The following is a 24,355-nucleotide window of genomic DNA, read 5'->3' as shown; positions in this document are numbered from 1 at the left end:
CCTTGACTCACTTTTAGTGTGCTAACAGTTTTTTTCTTCCTGACCCATTGCATCTACTTCCTCCTTCATTGTTCCCTTTTGTGAGGGAAATAAAAAAATTCTTATTTTTGCAAGAAACTGTTGAGTAAAAGCAACTGCTGTTCACAGCTGGTTTCCATGCTAAAATTAGAGATTCTGTGAAGACTTTGTATGCTAATTGCTATGATTTTTTTTCAACCTAATTGAAACCAAAGCCATGGTACTTGCTTCAAAAAGCCAAAGCTTCTTCTATCAGTACATGTAATCCAATTTCTCTGACAGAGAAATTAATGGCTTTTGAAGTAACAACTCTATTTTTTTCTCTCTTAAATATCAGGAGTTTAAAAATGATTAGGAAAGGAATAATTACAGTAAGTACATCAACAGTATTTTTCATTGGCACCTCCAGTTCTGAGCTTCAGTTTCAAGTGTAAATGCATTTTTTTTTCCTCCTTTGGGCTGCTGTTGTGAGTAATCTGAAATTGGTCTGACAGACAAAGACAGAAAGTGCAAGACAGCCTGAGGGGAGACATGAGATTGGGATGCCCTTGCTAGGGCACATTGGGACAGCAGGAATCTGACTGGCTCACCCCCCCACTGACCATCACCACCTCTTCTTAAATGAGGTCCATCAGTTTTCCTCTGAGGGGTGAAGGAGACATTGATTAATGGAGGAGTTTCTCTTCTTTACCCCTCTGAATCTGTGTTCTTCTAATACAAGCTTGCTTACTTGTGTTAAATTCATTGCTTTATTAAAATACTGGTGGTAGGTTCGTTCTTTTTGGTCCTTGCATTAAACTAGCATATATATTTACTAAAGATTCTGCTGTATAGAATCATAAATACATCACTGTCTCATGAATGTAAAAGTGTCCCTTCAAGCTGGTTAAGCAACAGCATTGGAAATTTATATCTGTAGCAATTTTCCATGAGAAGTTTTGGTGGAACTTCTCTGTATTAATGAGGCAGATGAAGTGTGATATTTATTCCTTATTGTGTTTGCGTAGTTATTACTGCTGGTAAGAAGGGTATTGACATCTTTTCTGCCTGGCTTGTTGTCTCAGGGCTGGGAACAGAGGCAGGAAAGTCACTGGAGGTTCCTCTGTCAGCCAAAGGGCCACCAGAGGGGATTGCTCCAGGTGTGAGGGAATGGCATTTGAGTTGCAAAAATAACAACTACACCAAAAAAAAACAAAAAAAAACCAACCCAAACCCAGTTGTTTCCTGCTGCATTTCCTCCTGGTGGAAGGGTGTAAGAAGGACTTAGGTTTCCTTTATTTCCTCCAGTTAAATGGGTATCCCCAACCCCCCTGGCAGTCTTTGAGGAGAGTGGAACAGCAGAAGTGCCAGCTGGATGGGCTGTGCCAGGTTGGGCAGGACCGTGCTGCTCACACAAGGTCACTTTTAGCAGTTCTGCTGTTCTTTAGCAATTCTCTACAATTCCGCTGTAACAGATTGTCTGCTGGGGCCGTGACTCAGAGGCTCAGACTCTGGGTTTTTTACTCGGGGCTTGCAGGAGAGAACTTGGAGCAGGAGCTGTCTTTGCTGCAGCCTGGAAGTCGGAGGGAGCAGCTGCAGCCAAGCGCTGCTGTTTGCCAGGGCTGGGAAGTGCTGAAGGGTGGCTGAGATTGGCACTTCCCTGTGAAACCCTTCCTGCTCCTCCTGCTGTCCCTTGCTGGAGGAGGCTGTCCCTTTTTAGGATGTTTCAGGGAAGAGCAGAGCAGTTGCTCTCTCACCATTCACCAGAGCATTTCACTCAGGTGTTTGGCATCAGGAGCTAACCAACCAATCTGCCTTGCCCAGGTGTTTATTTAGGTTTTGGTGAGAGACAATAACAATCCCTCCCTCCTCCATCACTTAGAAGGATGCTGGGATATCGGTTCAGATCTTTTTCCTACCTCAGGCTGCCCATCTCAAGACTTTGCTAATCCAAAAAAAATCTTTCTTACACAGGTAATGCAAGCAGATCATTGACATGATCATTCAAAAATGGAAGAGATCTTTCTCTGTTCAGGTTATTTTCTTGGTTTTGGCTTGCTTGCTCCTGACCTGATGGACTGAAGAGACGTAGTTTACAATCAGTGTGCCCTTGTAAGAAAATGTTAGCAGCAGAGAGAGGATAAAGTTAGTTTCTTATGCAGGGTAGGGCCAATGTTTTGGTAAATTAAGCGGAAGAGAAGGAAAAGGAGTAAAGTTCTCAAAATGAAGCATAGAAAATGTTTCTTCTTCGTGGTGCAATACACTGTTTTGTTTTCCAGGCAAAATTAAATGCAAATCCAAGTTGATGCATGAATTCCATTCTACCAAGACGTTTTATTTCTGTCAGCTCTGATTATGGGAAAAATCTATAATTTTAGAACGTAAATGTCTGCAAACTGTGATTCCCATATGGGTAGGTTCCAGGGCAGTAGTCACATGTTAGAATCAAGATGTCCGTGGAATGTAAAACTCTATCCCTGTTACTTTGCAGCCTGTCGAGCTGGGTTCTACAAAGCCTCTGCTGGCAATGTGAAGTGTGCCAAATGCCCTCCTCACAGCTCCACCTACGAAGATGCATCTCTGAACTGCAGGTGTGAAAAGAATTACTTTCGCTCTGAGAAAGACCCTCCATCCATGGCTTGCACCAGTGAGTAGCTCATTCTGCTCGGGGCTGTCATTCTTGCTGCTCCATCTGTCCCTCCACAACAGCTCGCCTGCTTGCTTCCTCTCATGTCCCACTGCAGTCAGCCATCCACTCCCTCTCGTGTCTTCTTGAGTGTTGGACAGGCTGCTGGAAATCGGTGGGCTGGGTTTGTGTCTTTTCTGATTGCGTTTTCTCCTTCTTGTACCATGTCAGACTCGAGAAGGAGAAATAGGATTTTTTTTATTGCTGCCAGTACTCAGCCCTCAATCCTGAACTGCACCCTGAGGGGACTCTCTCTTTATAAGGAAACATGGTTCTTGTTAGCCTAGGTCTGTAATCTAGTGAAATACTGCAGGAGTCTCCACAGGAAATAACCAGAAGAGTTTGACTATTAATGGTTTTTTTTACTTTTATATTTCTGCACCCTCGTTACTCCCATTTTGGAGCACCCTTGGGGAGAAAATCTCACTCCCTGATTTCCCTTTCCCAGGACCGCCATCCGCCCCGAGAAACGTCATCTCCAACATCAACGAGACCTCCGTTATCCTGGACTGGAGCTGGCCCCTGGACACAGGGGGCAGGAAGGACGTCACCTTCAACATCGTCTGCAAGAAGTGCGGCGGGAGCAGCCGGCCCTGCGAGCCCTGCAGCGACAGCGTGCGCTTCCTGCCGCGCCAGAGCGGCCTCACCAACACCACGGTCACCGTGGTGGACCTGCTGGCACACACCAACTACACCTTCGAGATCGACGCGCTCAACGGGGTCTCGGAGCTCAGCACCCTCTCCAGGCAGTTTGCTGCTGTCAGCATCACGACCAACCAGGCTGGTGAGTGTCTCTCTGCTTGCCTCTCCTCTGCTCGAAGCTGCTGGGGTTTGTGCACCTGTTGTATTTGTGTTGCCCCCAGATGAAGGCAGGAAGGATGAATGTGACTCCATGTGGTGGTTTCAGGGTCCCCCGTCGGGGGGAGGAAAGATGAATCTGACTCCATGTTCTTAGAAGGCTAATTTATTATTATATTATATTATATTAAATATATTATATTATGCTACACTAAAACTATACTAAAGAATAGAGAAAGGATACTTACAGAAGGCTTAACAAGATACCAATGAAAACTCATTGCTCCTTCCAGAGTCCGACACAGCTGGACGGTGATTGGTCATTAAGTTAAAACAACTCACATGAAACCAATCAAACAACCACCTGTTGCATATCTCCAAACCACATTCCAAAGCAGAAAAACACAGGAGAAGCAAATGAGATAATATTGTTTTCCTTTTTCTCTGAGGCTTCTCAGCTTCCCAGGAGAAATCCTGGTGAAGGGATTTTTCCAGAAAATATGACAGTGACAACTCCATGTTCTCAGAAGGGTAATTAATTATTTTATGATACTATATTATGTTAAAGAATACTATACTATACTAAAGAATACAGAAAGGGTACTTACAGAATGTTAAAAAGATAATAATGAAAACTTGTGACTTTCCAGAGTCCTGACACAGCTTGGCACTGATTGGCCAATGAGACAAAACAACTCACACCAGAATCCAATCAAACAACCACCTGTGGGTAAACAGTCTCCAAAAAACTTTCCAAAGGAGCAAAACAGAGGAGAAGCAAAGGAGATAATTATTGTTTTCCTTTCCTTCTGAGGCGTCTCACCTTCCCAGGGGAAAAATCCTGTGCAAAGGGATTTTTCAGAGAATGTGAATGCCACATGCACCTTTGTTTCTTCTCCCTGATTTGCAGGATTTTCTCTGTGCCAGGGTGACTAATTGTCTTGGATATTCCCATAAAAGTAAAAGCAGAAACAAACCCGGTGTGTTTCTGTCAAAGAACCTGGCAGCATGACTGTTATGATTAACTCCCAGTTCCCAGTTAATAGTCTCTAATAGCAGGCTCACATGATTCCTTAGCCAGAATGTGTTTTATTAATAAAACCAGATTTTAATAAAACACTCATTTCAATAATCTCCAACATAAATTACTGTAGTAATCTTAGTGATTAATTTTGATTAAATAGAAGTGAAAAAAGGCTTTGATGTTAGACACATAAAAAGCTAACATTAAATTAGAGTGGTTGAAAACACTGCTTTTTTTTTTTCCTCCTTTACAAGTTGTCTCACCAACTCTGAATTATTGCCAACATGATGGGGGTGTGAGGCTGAAGACTGAATTAGATCGTGGTGTCACAGTTGATGGGGTACAAAAGGGCTGCTCTCCTTCTGTGGAGACTTAGGAAAGCCTTTGAGGCCCTGCATGAGCACAGCAGTGTGCCCTGGCTGTTGGATCAGAGCCTTTGTCATCACTGCACTGTTCTGCCATTTGCTTCTCGTTTGACATGGCTCCATTTATCTGAAAGTTGTGAAGAATCTAGACTCTTCCCTGGCATTTGGTTGGGTGTGAAATTTTTAGGAGGAATGTGTGCCAGTGAAGAGAGAGACTCGATGCTGCAATTTCTGTGCTTGTGCTCCATGCAGCTTCCATCAGGAGGCTTTGCACAGAAAACACGCATGTGTTCAGTAAGCCTCCTCCCACGTCCTCCCATCCCACACCATGTCCCCAAAATACTTCCAGTTCTGTCTTCCTGAAACCACAGACAAGTTAATATTGTTCTAAGTAACGTTGTTCCTCCTGGTGGGCTGTGTTATTGCAATGTTTTTCACTGTAGAGGGTGTGTGTTTTCTCCTTAAATCACAGATCAGCTGTAGTGGGAGGCATAAAAATGTGAGAACAGGCTATTTCCTGACCCCAGTCACTACACTTCCCAGTGCTCTGGAGGCTGTCTTGCTGTGCAGTAGGCAGACAGAAGTGAATCTACCCAATTCAGTCCTGGAACCTGCATTTTATGTCCATTCAATTTGTTGCTGTTATAGTTCATTGTTTTGGATTTTCAGATCAGTGGTTTGGAGCGTCCTTGTTGAGTTTCCCTCTCTCTCCTGTTTCCCTGCTCAAAGGTGTTGCCTTTCAGCCTGTTCATCACCATAGCAGTTAGAAATCACCTGAGGACAGTCCAAAAAAATAAACTGACCAGTCCAAAAAATAAACTGACCTCTTTCTCTGCAGAGGCCTCCTGCTTTGCAGCGTGCTTCCCTAGGGCCCAGTGCTGCTGCCTTTGCACTGCAAAGTGGATTTTGATTTTGCTGCGGAACACACAGTACCTGGGATGTGGCAAAGTCAAAAGCATTTCTGGCAATAGCAGCTCTGTTCACTGTAACCCAAAAGCTACTTAAGCAGTTTATTTTCTGCATTTATGCATGGCCCATCTTTTCTTTAAGTACATTTAGGTGATGTGGGTTAGTACAGGCTTAATTGTGCTATCTCTTGATCATGCCAATTGGTTTACTGTATTAGAATTACCTTAGAAACTCTGCTAGTTGTTAAAATTAGACCTTAAATATGTATATAAGCAGTCTCTTGAAGTATAATTACAAAAATATAATTGGTCTTGCATTCCCTCACTGGTCAGATCACACAAGGGATATATGAGAAGAACATTTTTAGCTTTCTAAGGTCTAGAATGCTGTCCCAAGAGAGCTTTTCTGCAGCTTTATCCTTAATTTCCATGTACCATATCCAAATGGGTCTGGATTGATGTGAGGGGTCACAAACCCAGGTTAGACCAGAGGGGCCATGGGCCAGGGCAAGCAGAAGGAGCAAAATGAAAACCCTGTAGAGGGTAGTTGGGAACAAGAGGGTCAAGTCTATGACCCTCTTTTGCAACAGCATTTTCCTGGCAGCTGCTCTACATCAATCTGAATATTCTGTCTCAAAACACCAACTTTGCATCTTCCTGAACTCTACCCCTTCCATTTTTTAGTGATGATTCAGTGTTCATGCTTCCAGCAAAATTATTACTAACGTCAAAGTTTTGTGAAAATAATTAAATTTTCTGTATTTTCTAAGTCTACTCATGCCAATCCCCAAATATTTTCCTTTTTTTCCTCCCTAACACCTCAGTTCTTTATTGCATCGATGATAAAATAGATTGTTTTCTTTTGATCACTAAAAGCACATTGTAACAGTTTTAAATGGAGCTTAGTTCTTGAGGACTTCAGGCCTTTTAACCCAAGGTCCCAACAGTGTAGCTGCAAAAGGTGGTAGCAACTAAATTCAGCTACAATAAGGCAATGTCAGCACTAAACCAATTCCAAGGAGTTTTGTGCTGTCACGTCTCCTGGCATCAGCAGAGGAACAAAGGGGACATGTGGTAGCAAGAGACTTCTTCAAATCCTGTCCTCAGCTCACCACAACTCTTCCACACAATTCAGGCAGGATGCAGACAGGTGCCAAAAGTAAATAAATTGCAAAATAAAGAAGAATCCCTGAAGAAGAAACACAGAAGGCTTTTTGTGGGCTAAATGTCAGCTGGAAATGTCAGTGTTTCCTAATAACTCTAAAAAGTGATTATGCTTCTCAATTCAGAGACTAAAAGTGCCTAACCCTGAGTTTTGGCCTCTCCACAGGTCAGTTGTGCACCTGCAAAATTTTGATTCCTTTCTCTGTCAGGGACTTTTCCTAGAGGAAGCTTAGAGAGCAGCCACCCCTGCATCCAAACGGAGGCATCCTATGCAAAGCTACATTATAAATAATAACAAAACCCCAGATCTACTTTATATCACCTCAAACTTCCCTAGACAGCCAGTAGTTTAATTATCTGCAGTCTCCTCCTTTTATCTTTTATACTTCTAAAAGCCAGGAGGCAGAACAAGCCATGTAACTTGTTTAATCATCTTGCTTAATCATTGAACCCAGGCATAAAAAGCCATAGGAAATCACTTTGTTTAAGGAGAAGGTAATCAGTAAGGCACTACAGAGTTTTTACAAGAGGCCAGGATGAAAATGATTTTAAAAATAACCTTTTGAACAAAAGTAAGGTAGTGATAAAGAAATTAGGATCATTAGGAGTGTTGAAGGGTTTGCAGTATCTGGATCTCCCTGTGCCACTGAAAATTCCAAGCCAGATGTTAATTTCAGCCTGGAGGGATAAACATTTACAATGGAGAAAGAACCAGTCAATTTTTCAGTCCTGTTTTAAGTAGAGGCTTCTGTGGCTCCTTGGAAGGCTTGTTAAAACCTCCTCCGAACCAGAATTTTATTTGCCTGGAATCTCTGGCTTCAAGGGAATAAGTTCAGCCCCAAGCCTTGTTTCAGTGTATGTATTTGATTATTTTCAGGTACTTTGATGCTATTTATGTGCTCAGCCTGCACTGCACTGTCTTCAGCAGCTCACAAATGATGTGTGATGCTCCCTGTTTAAATAAAATCCATATTTAGAGAGGGTTGTGTGCACTTTACAACCTATATCCCAAGGCAAGTCCCTTAAGTAGATCTGTCTTCTAAGAGAGACAATTTGAGAGAGGCACAGATGTTTGGGGGATGATATATTTCTTTCTTTCCCTATGGCCCTTATAAAAAGGACAAGAAGATAGACTTATTAAAAGTGAGCTAATGACATGATGTAGGGAGTCTCTGGTTCACTGACTGTTGTTACAGCTGTGCCCCATTACGTACTGAATACCTAGGACATGCTTGTTTTCCTGAATGACATTTATCTTTTGAGTTTCAAACATTCCTGGCATAAATAAAGATTTTACGCTCTTCAAATGTGTTTTACAGTTCAGCCCAGAGGCTATTCGAGGATCATTTTAACTCAATAAAACTCCTTTAGGGATATAAAAGGGAAGTGTTTCAACAATGTCACTCCATGCATAGCCTGTTATTAGCTGGAGATGTTCTGCCTGCAAAGTCTTTGATCCCTTTTCCCCCTGAACGTCAAGGAAGCTCTGCCAAGGCTTCAAAGTCTGTGACACACACTGGGCTCTTCAGTCCTCATGTGAACGCTCCTGACCTGACAGAAAGTTCACAGGTGAAGTTTGTGGCTCAGAGAGTTTTTCCTTTTCCAGAGCTTTTAGTTGGCTTTTCCACAGATCACAGTGAGATTTTATTCAGCACTCTGTGGGTAATGGTTTTCTTTCCTTGCTTCTGTTAGTCTTCTTCATTTAATATCTTAGTTTGGTACAAGAGTAAAAATGGAGAAATGCAGGTAAGCAGGATGCTTAGTCCTCTGTTAAATAATAAACCTTAGACTTCTGTCTCTCTCTGTTATCTGTGCTGGAATTCTCAGTAATTACTGAAGGAAATTGTGTTCCTCTTTATTGTAAACACAGCTTTCAATTTGCTTTCTGAAGCAATTCCCTCTAGGCAATTTGCAAGCTGGGGAGAGATGGGAAAAATTGTTTCTTTGGGTTGGGGGATTATACCTGCAATGGGAATTATGAATGTAATAAGTGTCAGCTTCTACAGCAAAAAGAGTCTTCTTTTTAGTAAACTATCTCTGTGTATATTGAATAAATGTTGCAAATCAAAAAACATATTAAATCATCTCCAAATCCAAAAGCATGTGAAAGATGTCAGCACCTTTCAAATCTTTTGTTTGAGGTTCTTCTTTCCTGATGAACCTCCACAAAAGCAGCTGCTCCAAGTGACAGGGCAAGAAGTTTGAGAAATGTTGTTTCTTTTCTTGTTCTGAGCAGATGGAAAATACTGACAGACCAGTTCAGGAGCTCTTGGTGATTACTTAAAAGGAGAGAAAATATTTTGTATCACAAATTATTTATTTGAGGGCAATTGTCTTCTCCAGTTTTTGGATAATGGCTTTTTCAGAGATAGTTCTTAAGTATATTCTTACATTGTGCATGGGATTTCTATGGTTGAGGAAATAATCAAATTATCACAGAAAGGGAAAGCCTGCTCAGCACCTGAATGTTGATGAGCATGGTAAATAAATTCTTCTTTCTGAACACTTCAGGAAATGTGAGGCTTGAAAATCCTCTAAGGCAATGTAGCAAAGGGGTAGGGAAGGCAAAGAAAAACAGTTTATTTAAACTGATAGGGTCTTTACACATTCAGTGAAAAATATGAACTATTGCAAAACTCCCACCATCACCACCTCAACAGAGAGCAGAAAGAATAACATTTGTGTTGTGAGTACCTTTGGGATGAATCCTTATGAAAGCACATCCAGCATTTGTCTCCTCTCTGAAATAACAGCTGGGAATGCCACAGCACCATAATTTCCAGTTTCTGAAGCGAGTGCCTTGTGCAGCCTGATCCTCCCCAAATGGACATGGCATTTCCATGACTTATTATACATGTGTTTAACACATGAGCAAATCAAACCTTTTGTTTGCTCTGGGGAAGGCATTTGCTATCTCTTTTAATAAAAAGAGGGAGAAGCAAGAACATGATTGCGCTACACTTAATGACGTTTCCTTTTAATTTAGAATTTATTTGTAAAAGTGAGAAATGATCTCTGATAATCGCTTGTCCAGTGACAGCTGCTGCCCAGAAGGTTGCCTTTCTGTGCACTTGAGAGGGAAATCAAGCAGCTGCTTTTTGGTGTAATTCCTGCTGAAGCTGCTTGTTTCCCCCTTTCCAGTTCCCTGCAGTCTTTCTTCCTCAGCACCTGTGAAATGCCTGCAGCCACTCTGGAGTCTGTAACCACAGGCTGGAGCCTTTCACAGATGCACTTGGGCACTTCTGCCATAATGCAGGCAGTCATCCATCAGAACAGCCACGAACAAACCAGTTTTTAATTTTTTTTCCTGTTTCTGAGAGAAGTGTGCCCAGCTTGGTTTCATCCAGCGGCGGCCTGCTTGAGTTTGCCTTTGAAGTTTCGTCCTGTTTCTTTCCTTCCATGTTCTGATGTGTGTAAATGTGATCTTGAGCCCTTCTCCCAGAAACTGTGAGCCTTTTCACCCTCTTCCTTATGATGGAATCCTACCAGGATCCAGCCTGGGGCTGGTGAGAGGGGCTTTTTGCTGATGCGGCATGTCACCTTCACACTGACAGTCACCCAGTGATGTTACAGAGTCAGGTGACATTTTACAGCCCAGGTCATAAAAAGAGATTGAGCCTGCTCCAGCTCAAGGAAAAGGTGCAGGAGGACAAACACAGGCACTGTGCTGGTTTAACTGTGTGTCCTGGAGATTAAAGGGCAAAGGGCTGTGTCTGCACGTGCCTTGAAGTTGTGGGGAGCTGTATCTGGAGGAGCAGTGTGTAGGGTTTAGTAGGTTTCCAAAGAGTTGTTAAAGTGGGACTGTTTCCTCCTCCTGCCTCCTGGGAGGCACCTGGGGACCTTCTTGGAATGTGCCTCTGGGATGGGGCTTGCTTGCTTCAGCACAATCCTTTAGCAATGCTTAAGAGAAAGCGAATAGAAGTGCAGGCAGAGGAGGTTGAAAACAGAGCAGGTCCTACTTTCTGTGAGCAGGCTTCTGTCATAAACCCCTTCTACACTGATCCACAGAATAAATGTTGGAGGTGTTAAAGAGTCCAAGTAAAAGCAAAGCTGTTCACAGACTTCATGTTAGTGTGACCCTGTCATGGAGGTGTGACATCATTACACGGATTTGCGAGTCAGTGCTTGGGACTCTTACCAACTGAGTAGTGGAATTGGTGGATAAACCCAAAGATAAAGGATTGGTTATCTAAAAACCCAGATGCTGGGTGGTTTTGCATGAATCCAAATGTGTGTGTGGAACATTATGAGCAGTGTCAGACCCAGCACCGTGGTAAGTTCTCATCCTGACTGTGGATGTGGCTCCAGTGTCCTGGAGAAACTGCCTCCAAGTGAGAAATCAGTTTTTTCATTCAAACACTGGTGTTTCTGCTTTGGATTGCATGATAGTTTTGTGGTTTGGATGCTGGTCCTCTAAGACTGGCAGATTTAGGTTTGAGTCCCAGTGGATCCTACTTTGAATCAGAGAATGCAGATTTAATTTTCAGGTTATGATCTTTATTTACCGCTCTTGTTCCACATTACCTCCTGGGGGTATCACTGAAGAAAATTTATAGGTTATATCAGATTGCAGTATTATGATTAGATAATAAAAGCATCAGTTTTCAAAAGAAAGAAAAAGGAACAAGCCTTCCATTTGTTCAGCAGGGCAGAAGTTGAAAATTGGCTAGAGCAGTCAATTCTGCTTGGTCACCATCTTTCAGCATAGTTTGGAATATCCTAGGCAAAGCATATTTTACTCTTGTTTGCAAGCAAAAGCTGGAAGTGAGCTGTGAGTCATTTTAGAATTAAATCCTATCCTAAAATTTAATTTGTGACCTAGAAACCTAAGCTAGAAACAATAGGACTCTAAATGTTTCAGCAGTTGTTCACATGTGCCTTCACAGAGTTAATACTGAGCTCTCCCTGTCGCAGGACAGGGAATTTTCCTTCAGTGCATTTATACATCTGTAAGCCAGCCACATATGAAAACAATAACCAAGGAATAAGGAAAAAGTCAATAAGGAAATTTATATATAGCTGCTATTAAACTGGAGGAAAACAAATCATCTGTTGGGGTCAGTTTCAGTGGGAAATCAATTTGAGCAGAGTTTTATTGTCGTCTCTGCAGATCCTTCATGTTATTTGCTTGCACCTTTAATAGTCATGACTGAGGAGGTTTTTACACTTGAGCCTGAGCTCCCTGAATCATTGTGTTTGTTACCTTTTCAACATCCACATTCCCAGTTGTCACAAATGCTACCTAACAACAGCGAGTGCTCAAAGTACATTTCCCCTGTTAGCTCCAGGGAGTTTTCAAGGTTCCTGTTAAGTGCTCAGAGCAGTTAGGCTGCAGTGCCAGACAAATTTGAACCATGTGAAGTGTAAAAATGCCTCTCTGTGCATTGCATGGGACTGCTGAGACTGAAACTCTTCATACATGTCCATACAAGCCTACAGTTAGCCATAAAAGCCCAGCTCCTATTCAAGTGAAGAAGTTGAGTGCTAATACATTAATCAAAATATCAATAAAAATGTAAATACCTGGCAGCATACGAGACATGGGATTATTTTAAAATCACAGAAACATCTTCTTAGTCTAAAAAAGTACTCTCCTTAAGTTTTACCTTTAGGTGCAAGTTTTCTAAATGGTGAACTAATTTAACCTTTGCATTCCTGTTGATACTTTGATATAATTTTTAAATTTTCAATTAATCCTAAAAAGCTTAATAATGTCTCATTATTTGCTAACCCAGTTGTTTTGTCAGTGGCAGCTGCAGATTTAAGATAGACATTTAATTTTTAATTTTCAGTTTAAGATAGAAAAATAACGGAAATTCAATGAAAAATGGCTGTTCTAAAATGTCATGTCTTTCTCTTCATTTTGTAGCCTGATTTTGAATTCCATCTCATCCTATTGTGGTTATTTAATTCTCTTTAGAAACTCTTGATTCTCTCCTCCTCATAAGAAAGACTAAAGTCTAAGCATTGTTGCACATGGTGATGCCTTCACTGTTTATTGGTTTATAATGTTAACTGCCTTTACTTTGATTTTTCTCTCTGCTGCATTTTCAGACATTTCCAATTAAATAGTGAAATACAGTAACTGAGCTGCTCTAATGTTACTAAATAGAAATTAAGGCTGATTTCTGTTTAGACAGTATTTAGCATATTAAGGTTTACATAGTATTCTGGGGATGTGTACAAAAAGAAATTAATTAAATGGCCCAAATGTCAAGTTATTCATCTGAATTACAGCCCAGCCCTGGGTTGGGGCCATATTCAGGTTACCTTAACTCTTACTGTATCTTAAATTCATTGATTGCAGTAGATTTAAGCATAAACTTAGAAGTCACCTGAACGAGGAATTTTCTTTAATTGGGTCCAAGACTTCTAGCACTTTTCAAACCCACAGTTTTCTATACCCTAACAGGTATAGAAAAAAAAAAAAAAAAAGAATGTATTGAAATTTAAAACTGTGTCAGTCCAGGTTGTCACTGACCAGCAAAGAAAGGTTTTGTACTGGGATTTTTTTTCCATTTTGTCTCATCTTGGTGGGGGATTAAAGCTGGCTGAAACATGATGTCCCCTTGATTATTTATCTCCCCTCCCTGAGCCCATGCAGTGGGATTCTGGTTCTTCCAGACACTTTGAATGTCTCATTTCTGAGCAGCTTTGGGAACCCTAGGGATTAGGGGAGGTATATGAATGTTTTATAATGTTATTGATAACTGCAGAGCAGATGTTTTCTAATAAACTGCTGTGAGATAAGTTACTGGTAGCATCTGCAGAGATGTGTGCAAATGAGCTCAAAATAATTAATACTGTGCTAGGAGAGAGTTTGTTTTTTTAAGTTTGTCTGTATTGGAGCATGCAAGATTGTTTCAGCCTGCCCTGAGTATCTTTTAGAGCAAAATTACCATAATTTATTAGGGGAAAAACCATTTCTGTTAATCATATATTAATTATTCATAAAATCAGTTTTAATTTTACCTTAATGGGAAGTGTTACCAGCTGGGTCCTGGGCTTGACAATCTATTCACATACAAAAAAAAAAAAAAAAAAAAAGAAGAAAAAAGAGAGATAAATAGCTTGACTTAAAAAGAAGACATAAAAATGACTTAGGAGAGCATAAAAGCAGCAAGTATGGATATATGAGTTCCCATGGAGCTGGCTACAGCAGGGAAGTTCAGCCTGCTAAGCACTTTGTGTTTTGGCTCTGGCACTGGTTTGTGGGATTCAAGTGGAATTGCTGAAGGATGTTTGTTGCACACAAATCCTGTATGCTTCTCCCAAACTGATTTTAGGAATTTAAATTCAGGATAAATTCCTCCTGCTGGAAGAAAAAAGAAAAAAATTGCCACTTTTTAATCTTATGCGAACCAGGTGAAATGTGAAAATGCTGTTCAGAGGATGTGTTCAGCCTGGAATGAACATGAAAAAGTGGATCCTCCACTCTGCTAATGGAGGATTTCAATACTTAGATTATGACTCAGGACTAGAAAGTATATTGTGCTGGAAGTTTAGCAAAATCAAAAGCAGAATGAATTTTCAAAAATTTATCCTAATTAAAACCTTTATTTTCCTGTCATTTTCTTCTCTCTTTTTTTTTCTCCTGACTATTGAAAGTTCTTTAGCAAAAATGAAAACCCGAATAGAAAGGGCATTGGCTGCAGCATGCAAATATGTAATGCCTATAAAGTACAGCTAGTTTTATATGAACAATAAAAGCTTCAGAGGGTTCAGCTGATACTAAATTGTTGAGATCAGCTCTAGAGCCTTTTTATTAGGATAGCAAATGTTGAACTTATAAACAGATTTTATTTACATGTTAAGATAAAAGGCTGTTTATTAGCAAAAGATTTTTTTTTGAAATGACAGTTACAACCTCCAGTGTGCGATCTGTAAAATATAATCTGATGAATTTTGGCCAAAGCTATGGAAGAGAAGCATTTGGAGTGGGAAGCCAACCCAAAAGAAACAAAACAAAACTAAATAATTTTCAAAAATTGCACGGCTTTCAGTGAGTCCAGGAAACCCAGACCAGGCCTTGGAACAGCTTATGGATCTGGGTGGTCTAAAATTGAACCAATGTTCAAGAATCTTAAGTAATTATTAATATTTTATGTGTGTGTTTAGCATTGATACTATTTCCAAGTTGTGGGTGGCGTGTGAACCTGTGGTATGCAGTCAGTTGTCATGCCTAACCCTGATCAATGCACATAAAAAATTATGTTATTTTGCAGTTTGGATTTTTCTTTTTTATTCATTTTCAAGGAAATGTGGTGAAAAGAGAAGTGTGTATGGGAGCAATTTTCATCTGGAGAACTTACCAAATAATGATGCCAAAGAGGCTGACTTGTGCTGATGGTTATTCCCAGCCCTGAGTACCAGGAGCTCCTTGTACTTTAATGCATCCCAGCACCCTTTTAGACTTTCTTATCAAAATGTTGGGAAAGTCTAAAGTCAGAGTTCTGCAGGGTCTGGCAATGATAATGCCTCAGCATTAGAACAAACAGGTACTGCTGCTATTTTGCTCTGTATTTTCACCCACTGAATATATTTCATTGCTTACACTGTAGTAGCAGATCAAAACCATCTGCTGCCTTGCCACCAGTCCTCCTCCAGTGGAGGAGAAAATCTCAGCTTGTTTTCCATCAGGCCAGGGTGCTCCAAGGCAGGAGTACCACGGCTGCAATCCAGCTGCTGCTGTCGGTGCGGGGCCAGACCTTTGCTGGGTTAAATGGAAACCTCGCTCCTTGCCAAGAGCTGGAACAGAGATAAACTCGGTTTGCTTCTCTCCCTCCCCTCTCCCCTGCCCCCTCTGCAGCTCCATCCCCCATCACAGTCATAAGGAAGGACAGGACGTCCAGGAACAGCGTGTCCCTCTCCTGGCAGGAGCCCGAGCATCCCAACGGGATCATCTTGGACTACGAGGTCAAATACTACGAAAAGGTGGGAAGGTCAAAGGGGAGGGGTTTGCTCAGCACTGCTGGAATGAAATGAAATCATTGCATCTTGCCTGTGTTAGGGATTCAGAAACACTCCGCTTTGTACAGCCTGCCTCAGCCACACTGTGTTGGAACTGCTCGATTTTTGGTGATGAGAACATCAGGAAATACAAAATAAAATCATTCACAGAATTCACAGAATGACTAGGTTGAAAGAGACCTTCAAGATCTCTTGATCCTTGACTGTTGATCTCTTCAAGACCATTGAGTCTAACCCAGCCCCAACACTTCAACTCAACCCTGGCACCCAGTGCCACATCCAGGCTTTGTTAAACACACCCAGGGATGGTGACTCCACCACCTCCCCGGGCAGACAGTTCCAGAACTTTATCACCCTTTCTGTAAAAAAACTTTTTCCTAATATCCAGCCTATATTTCCTTTGGTGCAGCTTAAGATGTGTCCTCTGGTTCTGTCAGTGCTGTCTGGAGAAAGAGCCCAGCCCCACCTGAGCACAGGCACCTTTCAGGAGCTGTGGAGAGTGATAAGGTCACCCCTGAGTCTCCTTTTCTCCAGGCTAAACAGCCCCAACTCCCTCAGTTGTTCCTCATATGGATCCCCAAGCACATCAAACAAACACAAAGTAATGTAGTCAATACTTAACTCCTTTAATTTCTTATTTTCTCCACTAAGATTTTGTTATTATGCTGTTCTATCATGCTGTCAGTGTCCCTGCATTTACTCACATGCTGGTGGCACTTCCCTGTGGCATGAGCATCTTTTACATGAAAATTATTTGGAAAATGTTGGCTGGCCTATGGGGCTGGTTTAGACTGTGAAAGTTGTTTCTGTGAATAACTGAATTATTCAAAAATTATAAGCAAATAACTACAGATGAAACAAAACCTACCTTCTGCTTTTTATTGAAATTTTCTTTTATTTACAACTATTTATTTAGACATCTTATAGAGATCTATATTTACAAAAAGAAGTCTTTGTAATTGAATGTTTTTAGGAGGTCTTACTGGTAGAATTGAAAAGACCGTAAATTGCCTGGAGATTGAGGAATGTGGTATTAGCCATTTTTTGATAGATCTATTGATAGCTTTATTTGATATATTGCTCTTGGAATTAGCAAACTTTGAAAAAAATGCCAGAATTCTGGTTTAATTGAGCATTTGCTAACAGTCTTCATATCTAATCAGGCTTATATTTCATACATATCAGAGAAGATGTAGTGATAATATCTTCTATGAAATGCTGTTAAAAATACTCATGAGTACTCAGTTAATATTTAGAATTTTTTTTTTCATGGAACTTTTGAGTGGGACAATGTGGTGTTGGTAGCTCATGCCTGATCTTCAGACGAAGAAAGAGGATCAGAAGGCTGGATGCTGAAAAGATTTCTCCCAAATTTATGTAATCTGATTTTGGGAAGAGTTTTTTTGGTGAGCACTTGAACTTTCAAAGACCTTGGTAAAAATTTAAACATGCCTTGTGCTGCTGATAATGGGAGAAAAAGAAATGATCCAAAACATTTCAACTCAGTCTCACTTAATGGAGCAGCATCCGTGGACTTCTACGTTGTTTTGTTTTTAATTTCAATTGGGACAGGATCAATTTCAGTCATCCTCAGGAAGGCTGGGCCCCATCACAAGTAACAGGGACTTGGAAAGACAAATGCCAACACTCCAAATATCCCCCTGTTCCTTCCTATATCCCAGCCTTACAAGCTGAGCATGGGGCCACATGGGATGGGATATCCCTGTACCCAGCTGGGATCAGCTGTCCTGGCTCTGTCACCTCCCAAATCCTTGCTTACCCCCAGCCTCCTCTTTGGAAAGGTGTAAGAGGCCTTGACACAGGAACCACTGCTCAGCAATAACAAAAATACCTCTGTACTGTCAAACCTGTCTGTTTTCAGTGCAATTCCCACAGCTACAGCTGGATATTGTGAAGAAAATTAATTCCACCCCAGCCAAAAACAGCACAGGTGATCTCTTGGGTTTTACTTGCCCCAAAGGGAGAGATTTTTTCCCCTGCTATGCACATTCAGTTAATTTTAATTAAATCACCAATAAGTTTTATTTGTGTTGGTTTGGGATGTTTTGACCATCTTTCTACACTGAAATTGGGGTTTTCTGTTCGAGAAAATTGCCATGCAGTGTTGTGCAGAGCACACAGCCCCTATTCCCACCGGGTGTATCCACTCTCAGGGAGCACTTGGTTGTCAGAAGACAGCTTTATAAGACAACCCACCAGTTTAGGAGGCTGATCTTGCACATGTGTTTCTCCCCTTTGAAGTCTGTGATCAAGAGTTCATATGCACCAGACAGTTTTCTTAAACCAGGGAGCCAAGTGCTTGACAATGGGAGCCAGACCATTTAGAGCAAAAGGCTTTTAAAAAGCCAACCTTTCTGGCACCAGCATTTTTAATGTGTGTTCTGCAGGCCCTTGGGGAATCAGAAGCCTATTCCTCAGGGTTTATGAGGGGAAAAAAATTTAAAAAGCAAATCTGTTGTCAGGAGACTTGAATCTATGTATTTTTAAGCTTTGCAAACAGGTTCAAAACTAATCTGATAAACTTACCTGGGGCCAGAGCAGCTCATGCAGAATTGTTACTCTTTGTTCCTCCACCAAACACCTTTGGAAGATGCTGCTTTTCAGTCTGGGATCTCTGAGCATGCTTCCTTCCCTCCTCTTTTAAAAGGCAAAGTTTCTTTTCAAACTGGTCCACTCCATTTGATTTTCGGCTTCAGAAATCATCTTGGTTGTGCTCATCAGAAAATCCACTGCTGTTAAGTGGAAATAAACCCTTCAGAGTTAGCAAATCTTCAGGGTATTTCTCCTGACAAGTCATACCTGATTGTTGGTAGATGGTTTATGTTGAGGCATCCTTTTTCATCCTGCTTACTTTCAGTTGATATGTCTCTTGTCATCTCTTAAAAATGAAAAAGAGCATTCATCATAAAGAAATTAAAAATTAGAGCATTAATAGAGCAATGCAGGTCAGCCCAGTTCTGTCATACATCTTGTTCGTGGCATTATTTTGCTAAGCTGGTCTTAAGGTATTTAGGATATTACAAGAGATTTGAAATAAAAAATACAATGTCATGTGTATTAATTGTAATATCTTGTATTTTTTTCTCATGGATTATTGTCATAAAATATGTGAAATATATTCAGTTTCTCAAGGGAAGTTAATTAACCTGCTCATTTTGGGTTTTTTCATCAGTTATTGCCTTTGTGTAGCTGAAAGAGCAGAGCTTTATATGTGTCTAAAGAAATCACTGGCTACAGCTTTAGGAAACTATTTCAACTCTTTGGAATTAATCAGGATGGCCTGGGTTGAAAGAGACCTTTAAGATCATCCAATTACAACCCCTTGCTATAGTTAGGGGTGATTTCCACTCTCCCAGGTTGTCCAAAGGCCCATCCAGCCAGGCTTTGAACACTTGATAGCATGATGAACTCAGTGAAAGCTTTTCAAAAGCAGTGTTTGGAATAAAATTGTATTTTTTTGCAAAAAGATTTAGAGCTTTATTATGAAGCCCCAGTCAATATTTATTAATTTAAAATACTTAAAAGACACAAAATCTTCTTTCAGAAGGAGGCCATATGGAATTCTTAGGCATTTATTTTATGGTAAGGCATAACATTTTATGTTAAGTTGATGGTACTAAATGACACCTCAGTTTAGCTCATCCATATAATGCTGTGCTGAATTTTAAGTGTCTCATCCATCAAAGTGCATAAATAACAAAGCCATGGTTTTTTCCTTGCACAAACCCTATTCTTGTTTCCTCCTTGTCTTTGTTCACATAATCATGTTCTCTTGAAGAAATATCTTGATATATGAAGGTACAGAAGAAAGCCATCTCTTAAATACCTATTAATTGTTTCAACTAAATATGTACCTTACAATTAAATCATGTCTCTTTATTAAGATGGAGTCTTCTGCAAACAGTGAATGAAATTCAGCTGCAGGCTGACATTGCTGAAATAGATTTGCTTTTGCCATCATAGGAATTGTGTGCTCAGTGGTTACAGCCAACATAGAACTCTGCACTTTGAGGCTGAAAAAGTGCATTACATTCCAATGTACTTTGTTGCTTTTGAACTCTCATTTTTCTGGTTTTAAGTGCAGGTAGGCCACGAATACTCCACAAGACTTGTAGGAAATGTCATATCCATGCAGAGCTCACTTCTGGCAATAAGGGAAGCTGTATCAGGGCTGGGCTGTGGCCTCCTCTGGAAATGTGTACTCAGGTTTTGGCCTCTCAAGTGCACATGCAGCTGATGGAAAAAAATATTTTTCCTTCTATAGTATAAGCACTTTCTGTGCTTATCTGGAAAAGGGCAAACCATTCACCCTTCCTGGTATCAATTTAAAATGTCTCCAAAATATGGTTTTTGTAAAGCAAAGTGTAAAATTATAAAATGTCACTTGCAAATGAGACACTAACATCAGTAGGATTTGCCTCCCAGCAAAGGTTGTGTCTGGTAAACTATGTAGAAATATTCAGGAAGAAATTGCTTTGTGCATCCAAGTTCAAATTTATCCTCAGAGTGTTTGGTTGAAGTTCTGCTTGGCAAGGACTGACTCTCCTTTTTGTATATTCCTTCTGCTTATGGCAGCTCTAGTGCTGTATCTCTGAAGTTTTGCTTTATCCCCAAGAAAGATAAACTCAGGCTTTTATGTGGTGTTGCACTGATTTGATTACTACTAACATAAAAAATGACTTACAAAATATGTGTGTAAAAAGCTTCCCATAAACTGAGATACCATGACATCCTCCATACCATTGTTTTAAAGGTTTATTTTCCAAGTTCCAATGTGGATTATTAACAGACAGGGCCATGACTGTGCTTTCCCTTGCACGTATGTATCTGCACCAGAAGGAAATGTTTGCATTTCATAAAAGCAGCCTGAAGGCAGATCAAAATGAATGTCCAGTCATAGCATACACAAAAGATGTTGTGTTTTAAAGACAAGATTATTATGTCTTTGAAATTAAAATAGTTGCCTACATCCAACTGAATGACAAGATAAGGAAAGCCTGCAAATTATAATACTAGGCCTTTGTTAGTTCAAAAATAAATAATCTTGCACAAGCCTGTTAGCTCTTTACAGTGTCTTCCTGTAAATTTGCTCCCCTGAATTTAGAACAGACAACTTTTTAGAGAAATATTGGGAAACTCTGAGGAGGTCCAATGCTGATTTCCTTTTTATTTTTACTGTGCAAAGAAAATGGGCCATGGTCTACACTTTGATAGTCATTCTTTGAGAACTGGGTCCAGCTCACCCTATCTGAGGTTTAGATTCTGGATAGTAACTTTTAGGCACAGGCTCAGCTGCTTTTTCTGTTTTCTTAATTTTTTTTTTTCCTTTTACTGCGATTTCTCTTGAGCATAGTGTTGAATACTGCATGGAGATTCTGGCAATTTTCCTAACCATGGTGTAAATGTTTCTGTTTCTCTATATCAAAGTGCTGCCAAGAACAGGGCACTTAGGCTTCTTTAGCACCAAAGTGAGCAGTTTCTGATGTTCACCTACTAACCTAGAATACCCTGACTCTATTCCTGCAGACAGCAGAGCAAACACACTAAAACAACTCCAGCCTCTTGAACTTTACACGTGGAGGTGAAATGGCAACGAGTGTGTTGGGTGTTTTCCAAGCCCTGAGCTCGTGCGTTGGCACTGCAGTGTTGTCAGAGTGAAAATGTCAGCCCCTCACCAGCTAATGCAATGCCATGAGAGATGATGAGGATTAGGTGAGATCCCCTGCATCCGACGTGCCTGCGCCGGGCTCCCGCTTTCAGCCCAGCCGGATTCAATGGCTGCAGTGTTCTGCCCGGTGTTCAAAGCAAAAGGACATCACATGAAATCCCCACCACCTCCAGAAGGAAAAAAAGCTCATGGTGGGGAACCTAAACAATTGAGATTCTCACAGTTTCCCACATGTGTGGCTGCTGGCCAAGAGGGTTTTTTTTTTTCCTGAGACAGTTCCAGCTGCCATATTTAGGAAGCCAAAAATGCTCTTTTGGTGCAAGATGGCTTTAGTAAAATAAGCAGTACCTCTGGCCCCAAATGCATGCTTAGATGTTAAGATTATGTGCTTATAGTGGGACAGAGGCATACTTTTATCAGGATTAGCTTTTTACACAGTGTGAAGTGTATCCAAACTTACCAAATTACAAACCAGTCCTCCTCTTATTTTATATAAAAAATGTTATGTCAGACATAGGTGACTCTTAAGCAGAGAGGGGTTATGAATGTAGTCCAGGATTGAGTTCAGTGTGGTTTTGTCCAAATGAGGATGGGCATAACTATCTCATAGTTTTTATAGCATAATGGAAAACCAGCTCAATCTGCCTTTTTGCTGAGCTGAGGAGCCTGAGTGGGGTTTCCCTCCTGACTGTTATAGAGGTAACACTGTCTTGTAAAATGTGAGGCAGTAAAATCTGCATCCTGCAACAGCTCTGCAGGGCCCTAAAATGTCTAAGTTGGCCTGTTACAACTTCCAGTTCAGTGCAGTAGGCAAATCTATGGTTTTTTTTAAATAATATTTTAATAATTTTCTTGTTGTATTACAGACCACGGACAAAATGATGCAAAACCATTTAATAAAATATCATAAACTCAGTATGTCTAGTATTCGAGTATTCTAGTATTACAGCAGAATAGCAAAATCTGATGATTTAAGGTATCTTGTTAAAAGGTGATTGAAAATGAATGTTTGCACAAGCACTTGCTAGGCTGTAAATATTGAAAAATACACCAGTCGCCTCCAGGACATTTGTAATCATTTAGTACCAACCACTTCTTTTGTTTGTTTGTTTTTTGGGTTTTTTTTGGTTTTTTTAGGGTGTGGTTTTAATCTGATAATGTCTTTTTTTCAAAAGCAGGAACAAGAGACAAGCTATACAATTCTGAGAGCCAGGGGCACCAACGTGACCATCAGTGGCCTCAAGCCTGACACCACCTATGTCTTCCAAATCCGAGCCAGGACTGCAGCTGGATATGGCACCAGCAGCCGCAAGTTTGAGTTTGAGACCAGCCCAGACTGTATGTATTTGTTCAAAAGGTTTTTGCTGACATCCTGCCCAGTTCCTGACTGATCTCAATGGCTGCTTTCACTCCTTCTCTAGCTGAGGAAATGTGTCTCATTACTATTTATGATGTGTCTGTCTTGGTAGCATTTCTGGGTAACTTTATGTTTTATCATTAAACTTGAAACAGGCTGTAAAGAAAGTTCTATCCCAGAACTATCACAGGTGGTGTTTTCTTCCATTCCCTACCCTACTTCTACCTCAGGCCAGGATTGATGCCTTGCTAGACCATGGCTCTTGCTGAGGGAGGAAGTCTGATAGAAAAACAAAGAGTAGTTTCAAGCCAAATCTTTCACCCTGATTCTGTGTATATTTGAGATATGTTATGCATTTCATCCCCGCTTCTTCCTTCTCCACCCCAGTTTTTATTCTGAAAGGCAAACAAGCTTCATGTTTTAAAAAAAAATGTTACAAATTGCTGTTATGGTGACTTGCAGCTTTGGTGTTCTAGTTGAAACTAGAACTCAAGTTACAGGACAATTACAGCAAGGAAACAATCAGTTGCACAGATAAAAAAAAATTAACAGTTTAGAGGTTAATGAGTTTTCTCTGCAAAGTAATGTTACCCAAAAAAGGGGAAATTGAAAAAGTAGAAATGTGGAAGGAGACAGGGGTGCCTATCTCAATAATAAGCATAAAAATTGCCCAGATGACCAACAAATGGCAAAAGTTTGTTCCTGTGTTACCCAGTTGTGATAACTGGGTGCAGCTGTGGGTGTGTAACAGGCACGGATGGGAATGGTGTGACCCTAAAGAGAGGCTCTCCAGCCTGTGTGGGCCAGGAGTGTTAGCTGGAGACTGGTTCTCAACCAAAGCTCTAAAGCCATCCTGTCATTTTGTCACAGTCTAAAGTTCCATGCTCAGGGACCACAGGGAGATACCCAAAACAAGGCAGAAAATAGCCCTTATTTTCTCTGTAAACATCTGTGCCTGCATGCTCTGGCTTTCCACAACCTTCATGTGGATATTGTCAGACTTAACTGGGAAATTTAAGCTCCTAAGAACACTTTCCATCATACAGAAGGGGAAAGGAAGGTGATGATTATGGGAATTCATGCCAGGGAAGAGTTCCTTAGTGAGCATGACATAAAGTATGTATGGCATACATGACATGTATGTTTGTATTTATGTATAAGTTTATGTTTTAACATCAGTTTGCCAGCAGTTGCTACATTTAGCAAAAGTAAAAAATTGAGAGTCGCAGAAACAGATTTGGTAAATTGGCAAAGATGGCTAGGGTCTGAAGTTTTCTTTCCTTGTATTTATTTGTTTGATGAAAAATCATGTTCTGGATTCAATATCTACCAGGAGACCAAATGCTATGTAATAATGCCTGTCCCCTATGTACATGTAAATTCTGATGTCACCAACG

General features: G+C 40.6%; 1 protein-coding gene across 3 annotated transcripts in view; it reads left to right on the top strand.

Annotated features, from left to right (window-relative positions):
* Window positions 1–24,355, top strand: part of LOC135295055 (ephrin type-A receptor 3) — a 174,603-nt gene that overhangs the window by 110,918 nt on the left and 39,330 nt on the right. For 2 of the 3 annotated variants that reach the window (XM_064411119.1, XM_064411121.1), the window contains 4 exons: window positions 2,489–2,644; window positions 3,132–3,467; window positions 15,752–15,876; window positions 22,777–22,939. In XM_064411119.1, the coding sequence (XP_064267189.1) occupies window positions 2,489–2,644; window positions 3,132–3,467; window positions 15,752–15,876; window positions 22,777–22,939 (780 nt within the window). The remainder of the gene's footprint in view (window positions 1–2,488; window positions 2,645–3,131; window positions 3,468–15,751; window positions 15,877–22,776; window positions 22,940–24,355) is intronic. The other variant, XM_064411120.1, reaches the window with a different exon arrangement.

Source organism: Passer domesticus, chromosome 2, assembly GCF_036417665.1.
Source record: "Passer domesticus isolate bPasDom1 chromosome 2, bPasDom1.hap1, whole genome shotgun sequence".
Taxonomy (NCBI): domain Eukaryota; kingdom Metazoa; phylum Chordata; class Aves; order Passeriformes; family Passeridae; genus Passer; species Passer domesticus.
This window is presented reverse-complemented; position numbering and strand designations above follow the sequence as displayed.